This window comes from Chamaea fasciata, unplaced genomic scaffold (genome assembly GCF_029207755.1).
Source record: "Chamaea fasciata isolate MVZ Bird 193981 ecotype frontalis unplaced genomic scaffold, bChaFas1.0.hap1 SCAF_7, whole genome shotgun sequence".
Taxonomy (NCBI): Eukaryota; Metazoa; Chordata; class Aves; order Passeriformes; family Sylviidae; genus Chamaea; species Chamaea fasciata.
Window position 1 is genome coordinate 56870889 of NW_027094092.1, and position 23533 is coordinate 56894421.

Below are 23533 nucleotides of genomic sequence, written 5' to 3' on the forward strand. Positions count from 1 at the left end.
CTGCTAGGAGACGGTGACGCTCTCTCCATCACTGGCGCGACTCGAGGCCGCGGGGAGGGAGGGAGGGAAGGAGAGAGGGAGGGAGGAGGAAGAGGGGAGGAGGGAGGAGCAGATGCCGCCACCGGGACGCTCCGCGCCGGGCCGGGCCGTGCCGGAGGATGGATCAGGTGCCGCGGCTCAGTGCTGAACAGGCGGTGAGGAGCTGCCTGGGGCTGGCGGCAGAGGATGGGGACGTGAAACGCCAGAACCGGGAGGGGGGAGCAGCCAGGGGAGGGGGCGGGCAAGGGAGGCCTTAAAACCCGCCGTCAGGGAGGGCTGAAGGATGCGCGGAGCGGGCCGGCAGCCGCGGAGGTGACCAGAGGGTGAGAGCTCTGCTCGCTTCAGGGCAAGATTGGGAGAGACACAACCCAGTGCCTGGAAGGGCTGGAGGGAGAGGAGTCCAATTCGGTTCCTGCTGGCAGACAGCCCAGCTCTTCTGCTCTCTCACTGGGTTATGTTCCTCTTCCCTCCTGATTTATGATTCTCCCTTTTCCCTCCTTGCCCACCATCAGATCCTAGCCCATTTTTTTTCCCCTGAGCTTTTGGGATGTTCCGCCATGGTGCCTTGGGTTCCGCCTTGGCACTTACACCCATAATCCCATGGCCAGGGATTGGATTGCTGTAGGAAAAAATTCTGCACAGCAAAACAACCCAGACCTCCTCCCAAATAAAAGAGCAGGTCACTGTGGGGTAGGACAACTCCTGCCTCTCAGCCAGACAGTGGGATTTTACTGCTGAGCACCCTCCCTAGGGCAATAGGTGGGATCCCAGGCTCAGCCTACCCTCACAACCAAGGGTCCACACAGAAAAAGATTAAAAGGAGTCAGTAAATATAATACAGTGTGCAGAAAGAGGGGAAATCCCTTTCCCTGAAAGCCTAACTCTGTATCTAAATACTAGCAGATAGGAAGGTGAAAAAAAGAAATCTGTTAAAAAAAAAAAAAAAAAAAAAAAAAAAAAAAAAAAAAAAAAAAAAAACTGAACCACATCAGCTATGTGTTGGGATCTTCTCTGGGAGAAGTAGGTCATTCTCAGAGTGAAAAGAAGTTGCACAGGATGAGTTTTCCTGTACAGCCAGACTGGTGCCAATGGCTGTGCTGGAGTTACTGATACAACACTGCCTTAGATGAGCCCCAACACCAAACCTGGGCTTTGATCAGGACTTTTCTCCAAGAAGAAACATCTCTAGACAACAAATTTTCCTCTGCACCTGCCAGCTGTGTCCATTTCCTCACAAGTACCATGGATGACACCGTTGCTTCTGCAGACTCACATCCATGCCACAGCCTCCCTCTCCAAGCAGTCACCCAGTCCAGCCCTCAGAACCTCAGAAGGGCTTGGGTTGGAAGGGACCCTAAAGATCATCTTGTTCCACCCCTTGACAATGGGCAGGGACCATTCCCACTACACCATGTTGCTCAAAGCTCCATCCAACCTTACGCTGAACACTTCCAAAACAACCACTGCCACCTCCCATCCTGCTACTAAAGGTGACTCAAAGGCTCAGACAGGGCCAAAAATAAGGCAAGGTGCAATAGGAACGTATTCATTTTGACAGGATTTGAAGCTCCTGGCCAATTCCCAGTTCCCCTGTGATCTGTAGGATATGCAGTGCATGTTCTATCTGTTCATATCACTGCTGGAGGGACACAGGGACTTCCCCTCCCTCTGGTTGCTCCATGAAGGTTCTGCAGAGGATTTTGCACAGGCTTTGTCCTCCTCCCTCTTAGACAGTGGAAATGGAGGCACACAGCATTTGTCATTCACCTGGAACAATATCTCATCCAAATTTTAACAAACTGGGTCTTGGCAAGCCTGAGGCTCAGCTAGCACATGTCAATGCAGCAGCCTCAGATCACTTATTCCCTTGACTTGGATCACCTGGCTGCATTTGGTACTCAGTGTGCTCTCTTGGTCTTTGCAGCTTGAGGAAAGATCACTCACGGCCACATGTTTACTTCAAATTATCTGTGAAGCTCTGCTTCTTTTATCGAGAAGTCAAATGAAACTCCAATTTCAAATTTGAATTTTCTAGGACAATAGGCAGGCACTAGAATTTAATTGATTTTGATTACCTACCTTATTATTATGCTGCCAGTAGCAGTAGTTCAGGTTGGTGTAATTTTAAATTTACTGTGAGATGAATCTGACATTTTTCTACTGCTGAATTGAGGACTTGAGCGATTCTTCAGCTCTTCACAAAGATGTCGTAATTAATTCAGTAATATCACTTCTGTAAGCAGATATAGAAAAGGAAGACACAGCAAGCACCTACTCTGTGTCTAAGAGCTGAATGAACGACAGCATCACTCACTCCAATCTTTGGGAGATTTACTGTATTTTTTTTAACATTCAACACAATTCCTACTGCAAAGACACATCTTCCCCTCTCCTGTCAGCACACAAGCAGGACTTACTAGCAGGCAATAATTTAAAGCCAAAAGGTCAGCTGTGTTTCCTCAGCTGGATCCATAAAGTGTTTCCATCCCCTGACCAGCCCTGAGGAAATTCTTCCACAATCCAAGTGTAGCTGCTTTTCTTTTCCCTCTTTCCCAGGGGGCAGGGAGTGCAGGGAAGCAGATCCCTGCCAGTGTAAACCAGCACTCAAAGGGACCTCCACCAGGAAGAAGAGAAGGTGTTCCATCTCACCCCATCCCATCTCCTTCCTGCATTGGAAGCGCAAGAAATCACCTTTCCTCCTTCACTGGAGAGAAGTTTTCTCCTCCACCAGGGATGCCTGGTAAGGAATCACTGCCCAGCTGACTCCCACAGTGTTTTAGTGCAGAGGAAATTAAGCAGACCCATGAACTGGGACCAAAGTGTCTATTGACAGGGATATTATTTGAGAAGATAAGATTTTAAATGTGTGCTGCACAAGATAAAACCTGGACAGGCAGACAATAGGAGAGTAGCTTCTTTTCTTTTTATTTTAGTCTTTCGAAAGCAGGATTGCCTGACATATTCAGTGCTATAACAAATACATGTTTTTAAATGGTTTAGAGCAATTGGAAATAAAAAACCCCAGAACATTAGCATTTACTTTAACTGTCTCACAGAATTAGGAAAAAAAATAATCAGTTCCTTCATTTCAAAGCAGTTATGTCTCCTCAAGTCAAGCGTTAAAGAAAAATGGATTAAATTGTTGTACTCTTTTGAATTTGAGCACCAAACATTCAAAAGATGTTTGTATAAAAGCACCAGCCCTCCCAGGCCACATGTACCGGCACAGGTGCTGCATTTCTAAACACAGCATGCAGAAGGTATTATTAAAAGACAAAATGCACCCAAAATGTTCTGCATTTGTACCTGAGAAGTTTCAGACGTGAGGAGCTGCATCCTGGGTTAGGTTTCATCCTTGGCCTGACCCACTCAGCTGCCTCCAGCAGACACAGACCCTTAAAAACTTTCCAGCCATTGGCTTATCACAGCAAATGAAGATGAGTAGCTCCAGTTTCTGGACCCTGTTCATGCCTCCCAGTGGTTGGCCCAGCCTCAGAGGGACCAGATGCCTTGGGAGGCTAATCCTGCCTCCATCTGAAATGCAGACCAGCTCTTTCTGTTCTTTCTGTAGAACGCCTTTTTTCCCCACTATCTTCCAATTCATTGTACAAAGAAATTTGTTGTTGTTTTAATTTTTTTTTCTTTTACTTTTTTACATTTGAAAAAAGCTTTTTAAAACAAGCTGGGGAAGAGCTGAAAAAATGAAGCTTATTTTCCTACATACCTGTGCTCTTTTACCCCCTACACTCTCCCCACATCCCCAACCAAATTCCACCACGTCCCCTTGAAAACCCCCAGCTCAACCAGAGGCAACACATGCTGGAGCTGTCACAAAGGACCAGCTCACCAACCCTTGGCCATCAAACCCACTCCTTTCTGCTTCTCTGGAAATGATGCTCTGCCAGCTGACAAAACTTGTAGAAGCGTAACTGTCTTTGAGACAGTTACCCTGCTCTCAAATGTGATTGAAATTGGCCAACCTGTTAAAAAGTGATGGTGGTGGAAGAGAGGCTGGCGAGGAGACAGATGGCAGACAGCTCAGCTTTAGCCTCCACTGAGCTGATTGAGAAGTGGGAATGCTTTCACCCTCTTGTGAAAAATGATATCACTCTTTCGCTGAAATTCAAAACTTTGTTTCCTGACATTAAAAATGTGACTTTTCCAAGTGGTCAAAATTAGGATGGAAAAAAAAAAAAAAAAAGAAAAGGATGTCTTGACTAAACAGCACTTGGTGCTTTGCCAAGGGATGAAGTCATTCCAAAGAATTAAAATGCAGCTGGAGGAAGGACAGGATAATCAGAACGATAAAACATAACACAGCCGGGAGCCTGGCGGGGCCCACACGTGCTCGTGCTGAGCAGTGGTGTCCCAGCAGGAGCAGCAAGAGGAGTGCTAAGCCCTTGCATTTGCATGGGGGTGTTGTTCACCAAGCACACAGAAAACCTGAGGTTTTTAACACCAAATTTATGGGCAGCCTCATTTAGGCCAAGCTGGCCAAGTGTTGGCACCAAGACCAACGGCCTGAACTTGCCTCTCCCTGAGTTCAGCACCAGCAGCTTCATCGTGGTGTGTGCTGAGCTTACATGGGCTCACAGACAAGTCTGCCTGCAGGAATGCAGGAACAAACCCTGTGCTGGCTAGCCCTGAAATGGGAATCAGCCTGGGAAAACCCACCTGAGGCTGAGGACACTCTCACAAGGACAGGGTGGGGCTGTAGGAACAGTGGTGTCCCCAGCAGAACCAGAGCCATCACCAGCATCCCTCAGCACTGGGGTTACTGGGGAGGATTGGGGTGGCTTTGTGGGAGAACTGAGGCTGGATGATTGGACCGGGAAAATTTTAAGTGGTTTGCAGAAGATGCTTGGGGGGTGAAGCAGTGTTAGGGTAACCAAGCCAGGAAAACACTGCCCTGGTACCAACTCAGACCCTGGCAGCAGCTCCCACCTGAGCTCCCAAACCCCTGAGCAACTTGCAGACAGTGCCTGGCTCTGCAGATCCCCCTCTGTGCCTGGAGGAGCTGCTGGGGTACTGCTGCAACCCAGAACAAGCCCCAGCCCACCCTGCAGGCCCCACCAGCCTTCTCAGCTGAGCCTGGTCACCCACGAACATCAGTCCTTAGCAAAACATATATTTCATCCCCGTTTTACACCAAGGTGGGTGAGTTTTTCCAAACTCCCTAGTTTAATTCTGAGCCTCCCAGCATATCCCATTTCTCCACTATCTTTAAGATGAAGGGCTCTGGGCTGGGTTTTCTGTGTCCTCAGACATGTCTTATATCAGCTGCCTTTGCTGAGGTTTCCAAGCACTGAAGCTACCAACTGTTGCCAGAAAAAGAAACTCTATTTCAGGGCTGGTCCTGGAAAGCCAACCCTGTGGGTGCCAGCAGGGCTGAAGAAATCGTGGTTTCTCATGTCTCCCTCAAATATGGCTCTGCTATTCTGAGAGGAGCAAACTAACCCCAGTTCAAAGTCACCAATCTGGGATTATTTTTTTTTTTTTAAGCTTCTATCATTCTCCATCTTAATGTGGGCAGGGATTACAACTGCAACCTACCAGAATTAAACCACTCACAAATACATCATGACCAAAGGTAGATGCAAACAGAAGTAGCCACCAGATACAGACACACCCTTTGACTGGCGCAATTTCACCTCTCCAGCTCATCGTTTGAGCTCTTACCTTTGTTTCCACCAAGTGGCCACCCCAGCTTCAATGGGGACATCCCTCTGTGCCCCATGAACACAACCAGGGTGTCAGCAGTGCTGGTGTCTACACAGAGCAGGGACACTGGTGACACTGACTCTGTGTGTCCTGGTGCGGGTGCCAACATGTCACTGATGTGTAGGGGAAATGCTGAGTCCAGGGTACCACCACAGAAGGGGCTGGAGGGGCTTCTCCTGCCAGGGTTGGATGAGAGGGCAGGAAACAGAAATGTCAAAAGCCCTTTTCCTTCTCCACACCCAGCTGGCTGAATGGCTGTGCACGGAGGGAAGGAGAGACATAATGGTGATATGCCTTAGGATTTAACTTTTATATTTTTCAGGTCCTTTACTGCTTAAGTGTATAACTGTAAAACTCCACAGCCTGTCAGCTACTCTTCTCCCCTTTTATCTAGACAAAACAATTCCTCTCTAGGTCTGAAACTGAAGGACACCTTATTGTCTCAGGCCCTGAGAGATGCAAATGGCAGTGAATAGTGGGAGGGGGGAAACTTGGAGTAAATGACTTCATTCCCTGAAACTAATTGGAGGATTAACCCCTGCTCTGTAAATGGACCAAACCTGTAACTGTATGAAACACTGGTGACTGTTGTCCAGCTTGGGTGTAGCCCCCTTGGAGGAATTTGACTACCCAAGGTGTACCTGGTGAAGGCCTTCAATAAATACCTGCTTTTATTCCCTTAATTTTGTCTGACCTCTGTTTCAGGTAGCCAGCCCAAGGCATCAGTGGGACATGGGAATCTCTTCCACCCCCAAAACACCCCAGCCTGCTGCCACAGGGCCCCTGTGTCCATGTGGATGGGCAGGGGGACCAAGGGCAGGGCAGATATTTCCCATCCCTCCCCAGTCCTGCATTATGCACCAGGCTCCTGCATCCCTGTTCTGAACACAACCCGTCCCCCTCTCCTGGATGCATATTCACTGCTCTGCCACAGCGAGAACAAAAAGGAAGATACGTTGGGTTTGCATGTCTACATGAGCCATCTGCTTCTATTTTATTGATAAAACCTGTAACAGCAGCATTCTCCATAACAAAATAAGACTGTTTCTAAGGTGTGGACAGCTGTGTGTGTACAGGGGTAGTTTCAGCCCAGAATTCTGCAGAAGCTGGGTTTAGTGCTGATTTTTTTTTTCCAGTCAGTTATCATCTAGACATTAGTATTCCTAACACAGCATATAATTAGCAAGAGGCAATATATTGTATGATCATGCACGTTAGCACTTAAGTAGAATAAAAAATGTTTCATTGTCAACTACATGAAAAGCTAAGAATAAACCCACACCAGTTTTCCAGTTGAATATCCAAACATCTTTTCCTTGTATTTTTCATCTTTTTATCACAGGTTTTGCACTCCAGATATCTCTTTCACATACCCAGCAAGTGAAACAATGCTCACACCATCCCAATGGCCTCTGTCCAGTCAACACCAACCATCCAGTAACTAGATTCAAGGTACAATTTTCAGTGCAAATCTTTGAACTTTACAAAAGTGAAAAAGACATATGAATTTGTTTCTTTTAACCTTCACAGTAGGAAAAGTTCTCCCTTTATAGATTTATGTGCCATAAAAATAATTCAACAATAAATGCAAGCTCTAGAAGCCTTGTTTTTGCACCAACAGAAGTTAGGGATGTGGCATTTTTATTAATTTGTCTGTACTGTTATTTTTTTAAAGTAAACAATTTATAGATAAATTTTGTGCTTGCCCGGAGAAGTTGTGGATGTTCATCCCTGGAATTGTTCAAGGCCAGGCTGGACAGGGCTCTGAGAAACCTGCTCTAGTGGGAGGTTGCACATGGCAGGGGGCTGGAATGGGATGGTCTTTAAGGTCCCTTTCCAACCCAAACCATTCTGTGGTTCTGTGATCTCAGGCTGGGAAAGGGGAGCTGGGGTGTCCATTGCTCCTGGGGCTCCCTCAGCCATGGGGCTGAATCACTCCAAACACCAACCAGCTCCCTGTGCTGAGATGACAGCAGAGAGAGGAGAAATACTAAATATTCTACTCAACACCAGGAGGGAGGTGCAGTAGGAGGCTCACAGCACAAACCCCAGGAGCAATGTCTGTCCACCCACAAAGCTCCTGAGGAGGAATAAATCCCACCTCAAGGAGGAACCAGGACAAGGACACACCTCAGTGTCTACAGTGTCCAGCTGTGCCCACAACAGAGAGACAACAAAACCCTGCCAGAGATGGTATATTGTTCCAATATAGAAAGAAGTCAATACACACTAAAAATAACTTATTACATACCGTATATTTAAATCAACAGTCAAATATACATCGAGATGTGCTTCATGCAAATGCCCCGCGGCACTCTGCCATAAAAAAACCCATTTTTATATATACACACACATATAAATGTCACGCAGTATTTAAATGCTAAGTCTACCAAATGATTACTTCATTTACTCTTCTTGACAAACAAAACTCTCTGCTGGGAAGAAGTCAATGAAGTTTCAGCTAAGAATACAGCCCAGCAAGACACAAAGCAATGCCAGCAGAGAAATACAGGAGGGATGTGGTACCAGTTTAATTGGAAAGCTTGTGCTTGAAGTGCCACTTAGTGACAAGGGATCAGAGGACAGGTGTTATCCTGAGCACCATGAACATAAAATATTGCTACCAGGCGCTGACCTGCCTTGGACCAGACCTCTGTAGATGTTAATGAGAGGATGGGAGATGCAGTGATGGAGAGACAGCATGAAGGAAAAGCACCTGGAAAAGTGGTAACAAGATGCAACAGGGATGAGGAAAGCTGGCAAAATGATATGATTTTTTTCCCAGTTGCTAATGAAGAGAGAAATTTGCAATGCTACCCTAAGAGAAATGAAGGGAGAGGGAAGTATTTGGCAGGATGAAGCACCTTCCCTGGAAGTCACAGCTAATTAATGGTTGTGGGGCTCAGGAGGAATCCTGCTTTTGTGTGAACCCTAAATCCTTGTTCCTCACCCATGGCCAATATCAGCTTTTTGTCTCTTGTTTCTCAGTAAGATCAGCCCACACTGGGAATGACACTACAGGAGACAAACATCCCCAAAGTATTTTGTGTCTATTTGATGTCCCCCACTACAGCCAGAGGAAATACAAAAACTAAGAGGAAACATCCTTAGCTCCTCACACCTGCAGCTGCCAAAGCAGCTGTGATTTCTGTTAAAGCAAAAAAAAAACAAAAAAAAAAAACCAAAAAAACAAACCTGCTTTCCAATTTCCTTGAGAGATGAGCACGTAACAGGTCTGAGTGGAGTTTCACAGCTCCCATCTGGCTTTTGTGCTTCTTCCACAGCTATTTCCAGCCCCAGCTGCCTAATACTCACTGGGGGCAACCCAGTGACTGTACAGTTTTTGGTGTTGGAGATGACAGACTATCCCAGCCTACCTGCATCACCACCTGCAGTCTTCCTTCTGCTCCACCAGTGATACCTCAGAGGATTCAAGGGTTTATGCCCCTGTTATAGGTAATCCTATGCAAGTTCCCAAACTAAGATCAAAAAAAGTCCCATTACTGGAATTTTGTTTTCCTTCTGTAGGAATTAACTTTTCTCTGCTCAGGGTGTAAAGACCTGTCTAATTGACAGAGTTTTGCTAGGGTTGTTCAGCTTTGCAGAGAGATCTCAAAATTCACCTACCCAGGACAAACTCAGGAGCAGAGGAGAGAGAAAAAAAATCTCACCTTCAGCCTTTTGTTTTGGAGGAGCAGCCCAGGGAGAGCCCAGCTCAGAGCTCTCCTCTTACCCTTTCATTTTTATTGAGGGTTTGTGTGGAGAGGAGAGTGATTGTAATGCCAAAAGAGATGAATGACATCTACCAAGTTTTTTATCCAGGCTACAGTATTGACCTATATCTGCTTTATAAAGGTGAAAAAACATGGATAGCTGTGTAGGTTGAGCAGGAGCATCTTCCTGCTGCCAGCTGGCAAACAGCTTGGGGATTACAGCATGAGGATTAATAGCCTTTGTCATTTGTAAGTGCAGATGCTAACCTTACTCATATGACAGACTGATCTTCTTTGGATTCTGTGCCTGTTTGCTGTTCCAGAAAGATGACCTTGGGCTGCTGTGAGAGACAAAATATTTACACATTCATTTCTTAGTGCCCACAGTGTAGGTTGCAGGAAGACACAAGCTCACTCTGCACTGAATAAAAAAGCCGTGTGCTTTCAGCAGATCTGGAGCTCAGGAGTCGTGCAGAGAAACAGGGTTTCAGCTCAGGCTTGATGCCACTGCAGCCAGGCTGTGCTGCTTTCTGGAGTAGGGAGTGAGCAAAATCCCAGCTCTACAAGCACACCAAGAGCCTTCCCCTCCTGCCTCTCTCCCCCGCCACCACCTTCCCACCACTGCTTGGGGTTTTCATTTCTTGCCTGACAGCTTGTTAAATCCTCCCCAGATCCCAAATAAACAGCCAGACCAGCTCTGTGGAATTATCTTGGATGCCTTTCCAAGCTTTAGGATCTGTCAGCTTCTGGCTGCATGTATCACAGAAGCAGATGAGCTCAGAGCCAGCATCGCTTCCTGGGATATGAGAATGTATTTGTTGGGGTATCACATGCTGGAGGGAAAAACCTGCCTCATTCAAAGTGTGAGCTTCTCCACAAACCCTGGCTGCTTTGTTTCTTCCCCTCAAACCATAGCTGCAAACATCACACTTAGCACATTTTAAATGGAAAGAGGATGTTCCCGCATACTAATTCCTGCAGACTCTGTTGTCCTTTTGCAGAACACAATGCCCATGAGAAAAGGAAGAGAGCAAATACAGAACAGGTTGTTTCTTCTGTCATTAACTCGGTCCACATTGAGGTGAATGGGTGTCACTACTCCGTAAATATTTGTCACAGCCCAACCAACAAACTTCGAACTCCACAAGAGGACAAGAGAGCAGGGAGGTAAGGTCTTGATCAGGAGCATCACAACTTTGAGATGACCCCCCTGGGAGGGGATAATATGATGGAGAAGGCCACATTCTTTGCTCAGCCTTTCAGTCAACTTTTCGTGCTGAAGGGCAGAAGGCAGCTGAGAGGCAGAGAGATGAAGTGCTGTGATCACACAGATTAAAAATGATGATAAATATGGGAGCGGAAAGCAAGCTCTGCAGGCACGCCAGCTCCAAGGTCACAGCCAGCTCCAGCTGAAGGGGAAAATGAACTGCCACCAGAGGAAATGCCTGCTCCTCTGCCAAGCTGCCACCTTCGGCTTTATGCTGGGAAAATGATCAATAGCAGCTGGCAGCCTTTGGATCTGTGCATCCAGGAACTTCTAACGACATCCATGACTGAGGATCAGTCGGCTGTGTAATGCACCAAATAACTCCTCGGGATCTGCAGCTGCTAAAAATACACCCAAGCTTTGTCCACCTACCCCGGGAGCCGCACAACCCACATGGCCCCTGAAGGGAAAGGCAGACAAGGCAGAGCGACAGGAACGAGCAGGCCACAGCAGGGTCCAGCTAATTAAAGACACCGGTAAAAAGGAAACCCAGACAAATCAAAGGATGTAGAAGATCATCCAGATAAAGCCTTTGCAAATGGGCACTTCAGTGAGCGATTGCTGCAGCTCAGCGGGCTAAAAGAGGAACTCATTCCTGTGGGCATCAGTTGAAGATGACCATTGTTATGGGGAATATAAACACGGTGAGATCACTCTGTTCTGTTGTCGAAAAACATTGAAAAAGAAAAAAATAAAATAGAAACAGAGAGCATGGCAGGACAGGGGCATGCTGGCCAGGGAGAGAACAAGGTAGGAACAGACTACAACCAGATGAACGATGCTGCTCAAGATACAGAGATGAATCTAGGGCACTTGCCCATAACATTCTGGGTCAATGAAGTTAATCCCTTTCCACATTTTCAGACTTTTTTTTTATCTTCTTCTTCTTCTTCTTCTTTTTTCTTTTTCTTTTTCTTCTTTTTTTTTAAAGAAAATTCAAATAAACTACAAAGGGATTGCAAACAGTGGTGTCAAAAGGGAACTAATTGTCTTAGAAAACATGAGTACATTAGGAAACTTCCATAATCTAGACCTGCAAATGCCCAAGCACCCCAGAACCAGGTTATCCATTCCTATCCTGCTCCCTGAAATCCCCATGGCCCTCTCACAGCTCTTCTCCCCACCTGGAACCCCACAGAAGCAGAGGCATCAGCACCCACATGGAGAAGGCCAGTGGAGCACAGGGTCTACCAGCCATCTGCGAGTCACCTGAGAGTCAGGATTCCCAAGGAATGGAAAACTTCCTTGTCAGCCACTTCCAAAGGAAACAAGGGGTTAAAGCAGAGACTAAAAGGGCAGTGGTGTTTACTTAAGAAAGACCATGAGCACAAGCCCAGCCTGTATCAATATTAGCAATGACTAATTCAGTCTGTCAATGGGAAGAATTACAGGAGCTTTGGAATATGCCAAAGCTGCTGCAAAGCCTCCTTCTCACAGACAGTCAATAATGGGAGGAAAAATAAACCACAAAGGCAATAAAAATCCCAAAATGTAGCTAGCCAGCGTGAGTACCCCCAGCACCTTGTTCATCCCAAGATTCCTAAATTTCTCCATTGCTTCAGTAGGATAATAACATCAAGAACCCCACAAATACATTTCTCAAGTCATGGATGTGCCAAGAGTTTTGACACCAGCTCCAAAAACCCAATGGTCCCCCTGCCACAGCCCTTGCCCCCTCCCTCCAAAATTTCCTGATAAAATATAAGGGTAAAATGTGGCAACAAGGACAGAGCAACCTGCTTCCCTTGGACAGCAAAGTTTTGACACATCCTTAGGTACTAACTTACCCTAAGCAAGTCATTTTTGCTTCCTTTCCCCTGACTCCAAAACTCTACAATGAAATTATATCTTAAAATTCAATTCCCTTAATGCCTTATCTTCAGAAAAGATCTTAATGTGAAAACAGCATGGAAGTCCAAACCCAGTGTACTTCATTGTTTTTTAAAATTGTCTTTTTCATTAGGTTGTTATTTTTTTTTTTTTAATCATGCTGTTATAAATCTGGGTTATCTCCAGTTCACTGCTGAAATGTATTATGACCTTACACTTTTTCCTTAGTTAATCATGAAGCATAGGCAAGTCTTTGCAGGTTCAACAAGTTCTGAAGAGAATCTCAGCAAGTTTATTTCACACACACATTCCAGATATTAAAACTAATTATAAACACTTGCATATACATTTTATGCAGTTCAGGACAAAAAAAACCCAAACAAAAAAAAAAAAAAGGTGGTGAGACTGGAAAACAACTGGAATCAGCAAATGCATCTTTTGAATTGGGCTGTTTCCTCTACTTTATTTTTCCCCAGGAGAAAAGTGTATGATAAATAAAATTCTATGCTGCTGGTTACCACTCAGATGTTCACTTTTTCTTGCATTGGTAATGTGGCAGCTTTAGCTGTGCAGTCAAGAACGTATTTGTTAGGTGAGCTGCATTTGGGTTACACCCTGTTTTGTGTTACAAAGCCCCAGTAGTGCAAAGCAGACATGCCAGCTTATCTAGACAGTGGAGAAGAGCCCTCCTGCATAGGATAACCACCAGTCTCCCTGGAAAAATGATACTCAGACAGGTGATAAGAGGATACAAGAGCGTGGTCTGTAGAATAACTTGTATCACCTGTACCAGAAGAGCTTCTCTGAGCAGATTATTCTGTCTGCCCCCTGAGGACAGACAGCCTCTATGTGACACCCAGTGATAACCTGTGAGTGTCACAACAGTGCCCTCAGGGCCTGTCTAGCCTGGATGTGACAAAAGCCAGCACCAAGGACCAATTTTGGTCAAACAGCCAGTGCCAAAGCTTGCATTAGTTAGATTTGCACAGCACCGTTGAAGCGAAGGAAGTGGCTGTGGTGCAGGAGGAGGCAGAATTTGGTGCCAGGTCTCTGTAAATGACAAAAACAAACCATGAAGTGATTCAGTACAGACAAACCTCTTCAGCAGAATATTTCCTGTGTCTTGCTGTCATCAGCAGGAATGGAGAAAAGACAGTCCTCTGCTAGAGAGTGTGGGGAATGGGAGATTGGGCAGCTGATAGCATTTGAGATCTCAGCACCTCACTGCCTACATTCCACTGAGGATGAACATCCTCCTTTGTGTCACACACAGCACTGCAACAACAACCACTCAGCCAAGCGGCAGACTGAGACACATCCTCCATCCATCATCTCCATGACTTCAGCTTACAGAGACAGGAAAAGAGATTAAAATGGAAAAGGACAATGCAGTCTGAAAAGTAACCACGTGACAGTGTCATCACCTCATCCAGCAAGGCTGCTCCTTGCATTGCTTTCAGTTGGAGGCAGGAAGCACAATTCTTTTCTCCAGTGCTAGTCCAGCAGAGCCAGCAGCCCCTCTGGATCCTATTCCTGGCCTGCAAGAGAGCTCCTTCCCAAGGTTAGGTGACATGGTCTGGCATCCTCTACTGCTCAGCAGGCCAAAACCAGTCCCCTTCCATCTCCCAAGAAGGTATTACGGGACAGCACAAGAGATTTGAAGAAAAGCCCTCAGCAAACTGAATCACAGAAAAACCATGGATCTGAAGCCCTCTCTTGTAAAGCTCACAGAAATGCTTTTCTGAATGAACCTCACTGCTAAAAGTCACATTAACACATGGGCAAAATGGTGCAGACAGGAATGATTCAGGCACAAAGGTGGCTGTGCAGTTTGTTCTGGTCTTTTTTTGGTATTTGTGGTGACATAAGCCATAACTTCAAGTAAACATCTAAACATGCATTGTGTTATGCAATATAAAACTAATGCTTGTTATGTCTTGTGCAAACCTATGTCAATGCAGGCTAACAAGTGCACAGGGTGCCTAATTAAGAATACCAGTAGTATTTAGTCCTTATATCAATTGTTAGTACAGGAGAACAGTAGTAATGTCTAGGCACTTAAAAGTTGACAGAGAATTCAAGAGTGCTTTCTCATGCTGCCTGAAAAATATATCATCCAGTCTACAGTGGTATCAAATGCTTATTTCTAGGACTTAGAAACATGATAATAAAAGGGAGAGGATGTGATCTGCATGCAGGTTAGCTTTCCTGTGAGCTATCTGCGTGGCAAGAATATTTGCAAACTTCATTAATATAAATAAGGGAAGAGAAGGAAGAGAGGGTTTACCCCAGAAGAAAACAGTGTCACATCAGAATCAGTCTGTGATGATTAAGCCTACAAAAATAAATGAGCAGGACAATGACCAAGGAAAGGATTTAGCAGGTGAATTCACTGGGTGAATTCTCACTAGGGTGAATTATCTGGATGTAGAAAACGCAGGGCAAGCTGGAAAGGCAAGAAGTAAACTTGCCACCTTTGATACCCATGGCTGCTGACGCCGAGCAGGCAAGTTAAAGCTGCTTGCCCTGCCAGAGCTGTTTCCTGCTGGCAGAGAACACAGGGAGACAGCCCTTTGTGCCAGGACCTGCAGGCTGCCCTGGCCACCACTAGGACTCCAGCAGCGTGTGCCACCTGCAGACCTGAGTCCCCTGAGACTCCTTCATCTCCTGCCAGTGGCTCTGCTCCTCCTCCCCGCTGCTGCTCTGGCCCAGGGAGATCCAGCCCACCATTTCCTTGCGCTTCATGCTGCGCCTGTTGTAGATGGAGATGAGCAGGGTGACGTCAGAGAGCTGGAAGAGGGCGACCTGGAAGATGAAAGTCTCCTTGTAGACAGGGTTGGGCTGTCCCCTGCGGACGGAGGTCTTGCAGCGGGACATCTCCTGACCCACGGAGTTGCGCAGGCAGAGCTTTCCGTAGGTGTCTAAGGAAAAAAAAAAATAATAAAAAAAAGAGGGAATGATGTGTTTGGTGCAGTTGAGAGGCTAAATGAAAGTCTCAGGAAGTCAAAAAACACCCCCAAAAACCATCCAAGTAAAGCAGTTTAGTCTGCAGTAAACAACATTCCTTGGTAAAATCCTTGGGACGAGAAGCAGAAGATGAAAGCACCTCTTGGATTTTCTCATATTCAGCTGGGGAGAAAAGAAAACTGATGCATGTTTCAGCCCCACTCTCTTGGAAAGAACAGGATTATCAGGTATCCAGTCACAGCAAACCTGTGTAAGACTGACCAAAACTGTGAGCATCTCTATGGATTCTCCACTTCAAATGGTGTCTCCACCTTCACTTCCACTCGCTCACAATCAAGCTTCATTTGGTCTGTCTTACCCAGCCTTACTTTGGCTGCCCTTGCCTCTCCACCACTCTCTATGATCTATTGTTAGAGACACTGCAATAATAGGGATCTTGAAAAGGAAGGGGAAAAAAGCTGCACAAACAGTGAAATTATATGATCTCCCACGATGGTTTCACGTTTTTTCCAAATTCTCACATTACTTTTTTTATGGACTCAAGGTCAATTTTATTCACAATTTAAGTCCATACAAGGAGTCCATCCAAGGAGAACACATGCTTAGCAAATACAAGGAAAGGGCATGGTCCCATTCAGTGCTCCTGTAAATCTACTCCTTAAATTCCTGCTGCCTCCTGGTTTATTCAGCTCTCCTCTGTTACGTGTTTGCTAATACTGCGGTGTCAGAGCTCTCAGTGCTCCACAGACCCAGCTCAGTGTAAGTTTTCACCTTGCTCTGCACGTGACAGTGACAGATTGCTTGGCTAGACAAGTCCTCTGCTAACCCCTTCATAATCTGTGCCTGGGTCCCTGCAAGTGAGTATTATTTCTGAGCATGCTGAAGATAGGAAATAAATAACAAGCCTCCACCTCTTGTCTGCAGCATTTCTATCCTCTTCTGTTCCCGTTTGATGTGCTATTTTACGCACTTATCTACTGAGCAACACAAGGTGTGAAATTACACTTCAGGTGTGAAAACACTTCCATGTCTCCAAAGCAGGGCTCCCCGCTCCTCTCAAACTGTTCCACTGAGAAAGCTGTCAGGAGGCTGACAATCAAGGAGCAAATTGTGAGCCTGCACAGCTGTACAGCTATCAAGTTACTGCGGGGAAAGTTCAGCCCAGCCATTAGCTGGGGGTGCCAGCTTGGCTCCCAACATAACACTGGCGATGAAGAGGATCGTGCCAGCAAAGACCTACTTGTCACACAGAAAGGCAAAGATTTGATTCAATCTCCTGATTGTATCTCGCAAGGGAAAAAAATTCCACTTTATTGAGAGGTGGACTAATTTCCACCTTAATATTCAGTGTTGAGGGACTGAAATCTATAACAACTTCGGACCCATCAGGAACACAAAGCCCAAGAGAGGACCTTCTGTTCCAGCTTGATTCAATGTGAAACCAGACACAACTCCTACAGTATTTGTAGGAATGTCACTGTGCTTGGCACTGACAAACCACAATGTGCACTGAAGCATTCCTCATGTGTAAGTCCTGGCTGCTGGTCTAGACTTCAGGGAACTCCCTGGAAATAAAGATAAGTAGAGGTTTTATGTATTTTTTTTTTAAATGTATTCATCCTTTTTGTTTTGTTTTGTTTTCTGAGAAGGGGATTTCAAAATATGGGAAGAACTCCACTGGGCTAATTTTTAAATACAAACAAGAAGGTAATTAGTACAATTCTCGGTTTGAACTTCAAAATTGTTCTTTTTTTTTTTCACAACCAACCCAACCTTACCACCCTATGCTATGTTAGGAAAAGGTCCCCCATATATGCCTGCATCTCTTTTTCTAAGAAGACAGGGAGAGGACTGAGGTCTAGATTTTAACCTTAGTATACTTTGCTGTCATCCTTCCTTCTGACTTTCAGCAGTACTGGCAGCTCAGGTGGGATTCATCACACCTAACTGTAGGCACATTCATCTGAACAGTGCCCAAAGGAGTCAACCAATTCATAATCAAAAAAGCAGATGCCATAACTCAGCAGTGATCTAGCAGACAGTGATACCATTACAGATGATTTAGGTGTTAACACTAAAGCAAGTGCCACAGCTAAAACACCCCACAGGATACTGTTTCAGCATGTCCCAGTTAATTTGCAGGCAATGAATGGATGAGTGTGTTACAGCCATAAACTCTTGGATGTCACATCCCTGACTGAGGCCTCAACATTTGAAAATGAGGCATAACGCAGCTGGCTTTGAGGAAAAGTGAGCAGTACACCACCGATGAGTTTAAGTCAGACAAGTTGGATTTTTCTTTAATATACCTCAGATTCCTATATAATTCTGCACCAAGACCCTGCCTGTTCCATACCAAGGTGAGTGGGGATTCACCATGTGTCATCTGGATCAGGCTGGAAGGAGACTGTTCTCAAGGCACAGCTAATACCAGGAGCCCTATTCACAACCAAGAAAACACAGGCACAAAACCAATGCAAAGTGACAACTAAATCAGGCTGCTAATTCTCCTCAAGTTTATTCCACTGGGTGTATTCTACCAGCCAAAAGAATCAAGCTTGCCTGAACAGAAATAAAAGAGTAGGTGTGGATCATATATTTAGCATCTGAAATTTGCTTTGCAGAGATGGTACATACGAGGCTGAGCTGTTATTCTGCTTCACTAACTAAATTTTAAGATTGTAGTTTTCCCTTCCTGCACTGTGCTCTTTGCAGCATCTTTTTAGGTATCTCATCAGAAAACACAGCTTTTCTTGTGGTCCAGTCTGGTCCTCTGGGATAGAAAGCTCTCCCCTCCTGTTGACTTTGCCAAAGAAAATCTATCCCCAGTTACACAGTGAAATTAGTGGAGCTACAGCAAGGATGAACTTGACGATTTACTGAGGAATGTATGTGTAAGAGCATCCATTCATTATGAAGGCAAACATTTTCCATCTAATTACATGCTCAGGTTCAGTAATGGCCTCATTAACGTGGTGTCTCAGCACTCTGTGCTCTTCAGAGTGTTTACTTTTGTGCCACCTCCATCAAGCACAAAAGGAAAAGAGATTAGGGCTGACATTCTTCAAAATGCCTAAGTGCTCACCTTCTGTTTAGGCACCCATCTCGCTGACATGAGGAACGGTGAGACCTCTTAATATCTGGGAGTGTCTGAGACTGCAGCTTGCCCACGGTTACACTAAAGTCTGTGAAGATTCAAGAACAAAGTCTAATTTTGCCAAGACCAATTTTAGCACCCCATCTACCAGGCTCTCCTTTCCATACAGGTTTTGGAACAGAAGTTCTCACGGCAGAGCATTTTTACTCTGACCTCACCTTGCCTCTCTGGTGTGCGTGGACTGGACAATGTTCATGTATACATAAAATATCATCATCTCAGCATTGAATACCAGGGTGAAAAGCCCTAAATCAAGGAATGCTGTAAGAAGCCAGACACGTTTTGGGCTAGTGCTGCATCTTCTTACTCCAGAGGGTTGGGCAAACCTCTTCTCATGCAGACTGCTCTGTCTCCATCAACTATCAAACACTTCTCAAGGGCTCATCTGCAAAAGCAATCAGTTTTACCAGGATTCATCTAATGACCCATTTCTGTCATGATTCTTGGGAGGGAACTAACTGATAATGACGACTCAGGGGAATAATCAACTGTAATTTATGCATTCCTGTTTTTGGAGCAGGGATCATAGCCTGCCTTCTGCTTTCACTTGCACTAGGCACCACCATTATTATTAAAGTTGACCCATGTGCAAGAGCACTGCAAATACAAAAGAACCCAACCCCCTGCTTGAATTTATATTTAGAAAGGAAGTAAACAACCAAAGACTCCTGACCCCTCACGTCCGTGGACCGCAGGGCACCGCACAGCGCCGTGCGGACTTTCCCACCCGCGCTCCAGGCAAGCTAGCTCATTTCCAAAAGCAGGATAACCGTGTCAGCATGCTGCAATCCAGACTAATAACAGCAGCAGTAGAAGAAAGCCTTCGGCCTGGAGCTTAATTTCCCCCAGCTGGCAAGCCCACGCTCCCAGCCTACATAATAAACGGCAGCACCGCGTGGCAAAGCCGCCCCAGAGCTCGGCACTGTGCTGCTGGGTACAGGCAGCTCAATGTGAGGTCTCAGCTGGAGGCCCAGAAAGACCATTAGTCCTGGCTTTGCCTCCCCTTTCAAGCAGAAGTGGGGCAGAACGCTGAACATCCACACTCTGAACTGGGCTCGCTGCATTGGATCAGGAAAATAGCAGGGAGGAGAATTGGACCCAAGCTCTTGATCCCAACCCCACATCGTGAAAGTCTGGATTAAGGTGGTTTATGGCCTACTGTATAAATCATACAAGAGCTGGGAGCTGCCTACTACACTACTGAGAAGCCAACTCTCCTTCCCCTGTTCTACCAAGCCCCTCCTCAGGCTCTCGCTCCCAGGGCTGGCAGCTCTCTCACGAGGGAGAGGCTGGGATCTGGCAACCTTCACAACATGAGTCATCAGAGAAGAGACCAGCAGCTCCTCTAATTTAAAATGCAGCAGAAAAGAATGCACTGCTCCCTGGAAGCACTGTTGAGGGAATTGCTGGCATCAGTGACATGCAAGAGGGGCAGCAGATGAGGGTTCCCTGGAAGCAACTGCACAAGTCTCTCAGGAAGAAAAGCTGTTTCCAGAGAAGCTTGGGGCTCGGTTCCTCAGTGATTCTCCTCTGCTGCCTCAACATTCCATGTCCACTCCATTTCACAGCACCAGCCCTCTCCTGGGACACACGTCAGGCTGCAGAGCCAGTTCACCACCTGCCTGCACTCCCCAGCCCTGAGGAGGGGCAGCTTCAGCCCGGGCTGACACAGCTAAAGCAGAGCACAGACACCTCTCCAGATGCACGGTGTAACTCCCCTCTAATAAGGGCATTTCTGCTCTTTTCCACATTAGCGCTTTGCTGCTGCCTCAGAGGTGGGGCTGGAACTTTACCAGAGAAAGCAGGGATGCCCAGCCGAGCAGATCTGGAAGCAACGGGAGCAGCAGGATGTAAGGATGCTTAAGTCCGGCTTTTGTCACCTCCAGCAGCAGTGCCCACGGGCATGGCTTGATTGCACAGCCTGTGATCAGATCTCCCGCAAACGCTGCTGCTCGCTGCTCGCTAGTGCCCCTGCAGATTCTCTGTGAACATTCAGCTCCAGCTGAAAGTTGGACTTAGGATTGTTCCACTCTGGTAGAAATAGCTTTTTTTTTTTTTTTTTTTCTTCTGCTTGCTTTGGGAGGGGAAGAATTTTCTTGTTCGCACCATCCGTCCACTTCAGAAGCAGTCCTTTGATTCAGAAAGGATACCCAGCACCTGTATCATGGACTATGCCTTTTACAGATCTTTTAGAAACCTCAAGTTATTAAAAACGTTACTGGATAACCGTGCACTATCCCTGGATGTCTAATTATTATGGAATATCCCCCGTCTCAGTCAATCTCACAGTCACTCCTTGAAAGTCCATTTTTCACTTGTTTTGACTGTGACACTTGTTCCCCTAAGCCTACTCAGTCCCAGGTCCCACATGTGCTGGGAAGAGCTGTACCCATCCACCCAACAGTGCCCAGTACCACACACAGCAGTAAATCCAGGAAAATACAGCGTAGGCTGGATCTCTCACCAATACTCTCGAATCTCCAGTGATTTGTGACTCAAGAACTTCTTCATCTAGAGGCTTTGTTTTTAACAATCCTCTGTGGAACTTTCTCTGTGGATTTCTCCTGTGCTGCACAGAACTGAGGCAGTTTCCCAGCATCCATGACATCCTGTAGTGAGGGATGTGACAGCGTAGGTGAAGAGCTGTCTCCTCTTCAGAACCTGCTCCCTCCTCGCTTCCTTTAACCATCCTTTGGTTTTGTATCAGGAGGAGACAGCGGATGACTATTGTCAATTCACTTTCTCAATGACACTTAGAGACCTCTGTGAATCCTCCCCCATCTCCCTTTGTTGTAGCATGGTAGGAGGCACAGTCTATTCAGCTACAGCTCGCTGGAAGCTGTTCCCATTCCCCTGACTGTCTCACACGCTCCTCATGACATCTTTTCAGTTCTGCCATATTCTGCTTGAACAGAGGAAGACACAACTGTACACGGTGTTCATTACACCACTGAATGTGTATTTACAATCAAATACCAATTTTCTGTTTTGTCCACCTTTAATTTGGGGGATTTTTTCCCTACTATTGGTGACCCTTGAGTTGACATTTTCCTGCAACTCTTTACCATAAGCCTAATATTTCACTCCCGAGTGGCTCTGAGTCCATCCAGATCTTGTTTGAATTCCACCTGCATCCCCATGCAATACCTTACACCCATCCACACTTCCTCTCCCACCTCACTGCCCAAATGCTCATTATTGAGACATCCTCCTGGGGCTCCTTGCATCTGACCTCATCTTTTCCACCCAGAACAAAACTTTCTCAGCTGTTCTTATCATAAGCTTGTTCCAGCTATATTCATGGATGGGCAACAAGAAAGTGCAGAAGGAGACGTGGTTTTCTACAATCTTACTGCCACTGACTGGCGAGCACCCAGCAGCAAGAAGCTTCCCAGCACATCTACCGCTATGTTATCCAATGTCTGGAGGACTGAATCCATCCCAGCTTGCCCTGGCACAGATCCCTCTTCTATTACTGATGACATGGGAACATGAATCACAAAGCTTTAGGAGCTCAAGGAAGTTCCCTGTTGAGAGCAAGATATGCAGGTGAAAAGGTTAGTTTCTTTTATTCAGCTTCCTGGCCTGCTTTGAAGTAATTAAAGGAATTAACCTGTGCCTTTGTTCTACAGCAATGTAACAGGGATAGTAACTTTTCTTCCCTCAAAAATAAGCTGACTAAAAAAAAAAAAAATCCAGTAAAGGCTTCAAGTACTCTGATCCCAGAGCAAACAGGATCCTAATTTAAAGATCCTAATTTTCCTATGGGAGCATTTTCTGTACTTTTTGGCATTGTTACCTGGAGCTCGGGTAGATGTTTGTTTTCAGCAAGTCTTTACTTCAAGAATTTCTCCTGTTCCCCATAGAAATCCTGATAGCTTGTTCTCTCCCCTCCTGTCTTTTCCAGCATCAGTGCTATTGTATTTGTTTAATGGGGTTAATATGCTGCTGGTATAATAATGATCATGCACGGATGCAATTATTATGTGTGATTAATTCTGCAGCTGCCGAAAAGCTTGGAGGACTTTTCTTAGGCGAGGGAATAACTTCACAATAGTTCTTCTCACATTGCATTACACACAGACATAAACCCCAAAAGAAATGCAGGAGGGAACAGAAGGAAGGCTGGATTAGAGGAGACAGAGCTGCACCCAGCAGAGCAGCTGATGAAGGTTTAGCATCACATGGGCAGACACATTTCTGTGCTTTGTGTCTATGCACTGACTAGCCCAAATGATTCCTGGTCCATCACTGTGATCCCAAGGCATTACTTCCATGCACATAGTATGTAACTGGTTATAAATTTTTAAATACATTTCTGCCTGTGGTGTAGGCTTCTCTTGTTACTTTCTTTTTTTAATAACAAACACCCTTTAAACCAACACACTGCATTTTGTCCTAAGAAGATTCAAGACCACAGACCAAAATATGAACTCCTACAAAATGCTAGCACAGGTTAATGATTTTTTACAAGAAGCAAGGAGAACGAGGGGCACAGCACAGAAGCCATTAGCACTAAAATGCCAACAGTGTCCACATCTGACAAAACTGTAGATGCTTTTCTGCACCAGGCTTTTTGGCACACCCAGATAATTTACAGTCTGATGCTGGAGCCATACTCTTGAGTGCTCTTAAGTGCTTTGAGTGATAATGGATCTACTTGTGTGATCAGGGGTTGTAAGTTTAGGCCTATAACTCAGCATGTACCCCAGAACAATACCTGGACATTTATCCTTGACCAAACTATTCTTAAATCCCTGATGTGTGACCTGAAGAGAAGACACCGCCTGCACACTTTAAGTTTCTGTAAGCTGCCCAGCAGTCTTCTAACCCATTTAT

General features: G+C 45.7%; 1 protein-coding gene across 1 annotated transcript in view; it reads right to left on the bottom strand.

Annotated features, from left to right (window-relative positions):
* Positions 1–6730: 6730 nt before the first annotated feature.
* SYT16 (synaptotagmin 16) overlaps positions 6731–23533 on the bottom strand; it is a 45407-nt gene continuing 28604 nt past the window's right edge. Inside the window, exon 5 of the mRNA XM_066189007.1 lies at positions 6731–15491. Coding sequence (XP_066045104.1) covers positions 15178–15491 — 314 coding nt within the window. The 3' untranslated portion in view covers positions 6731–15177. The remainder of the gene's footprint in view (positions 15492–23533) is intronic.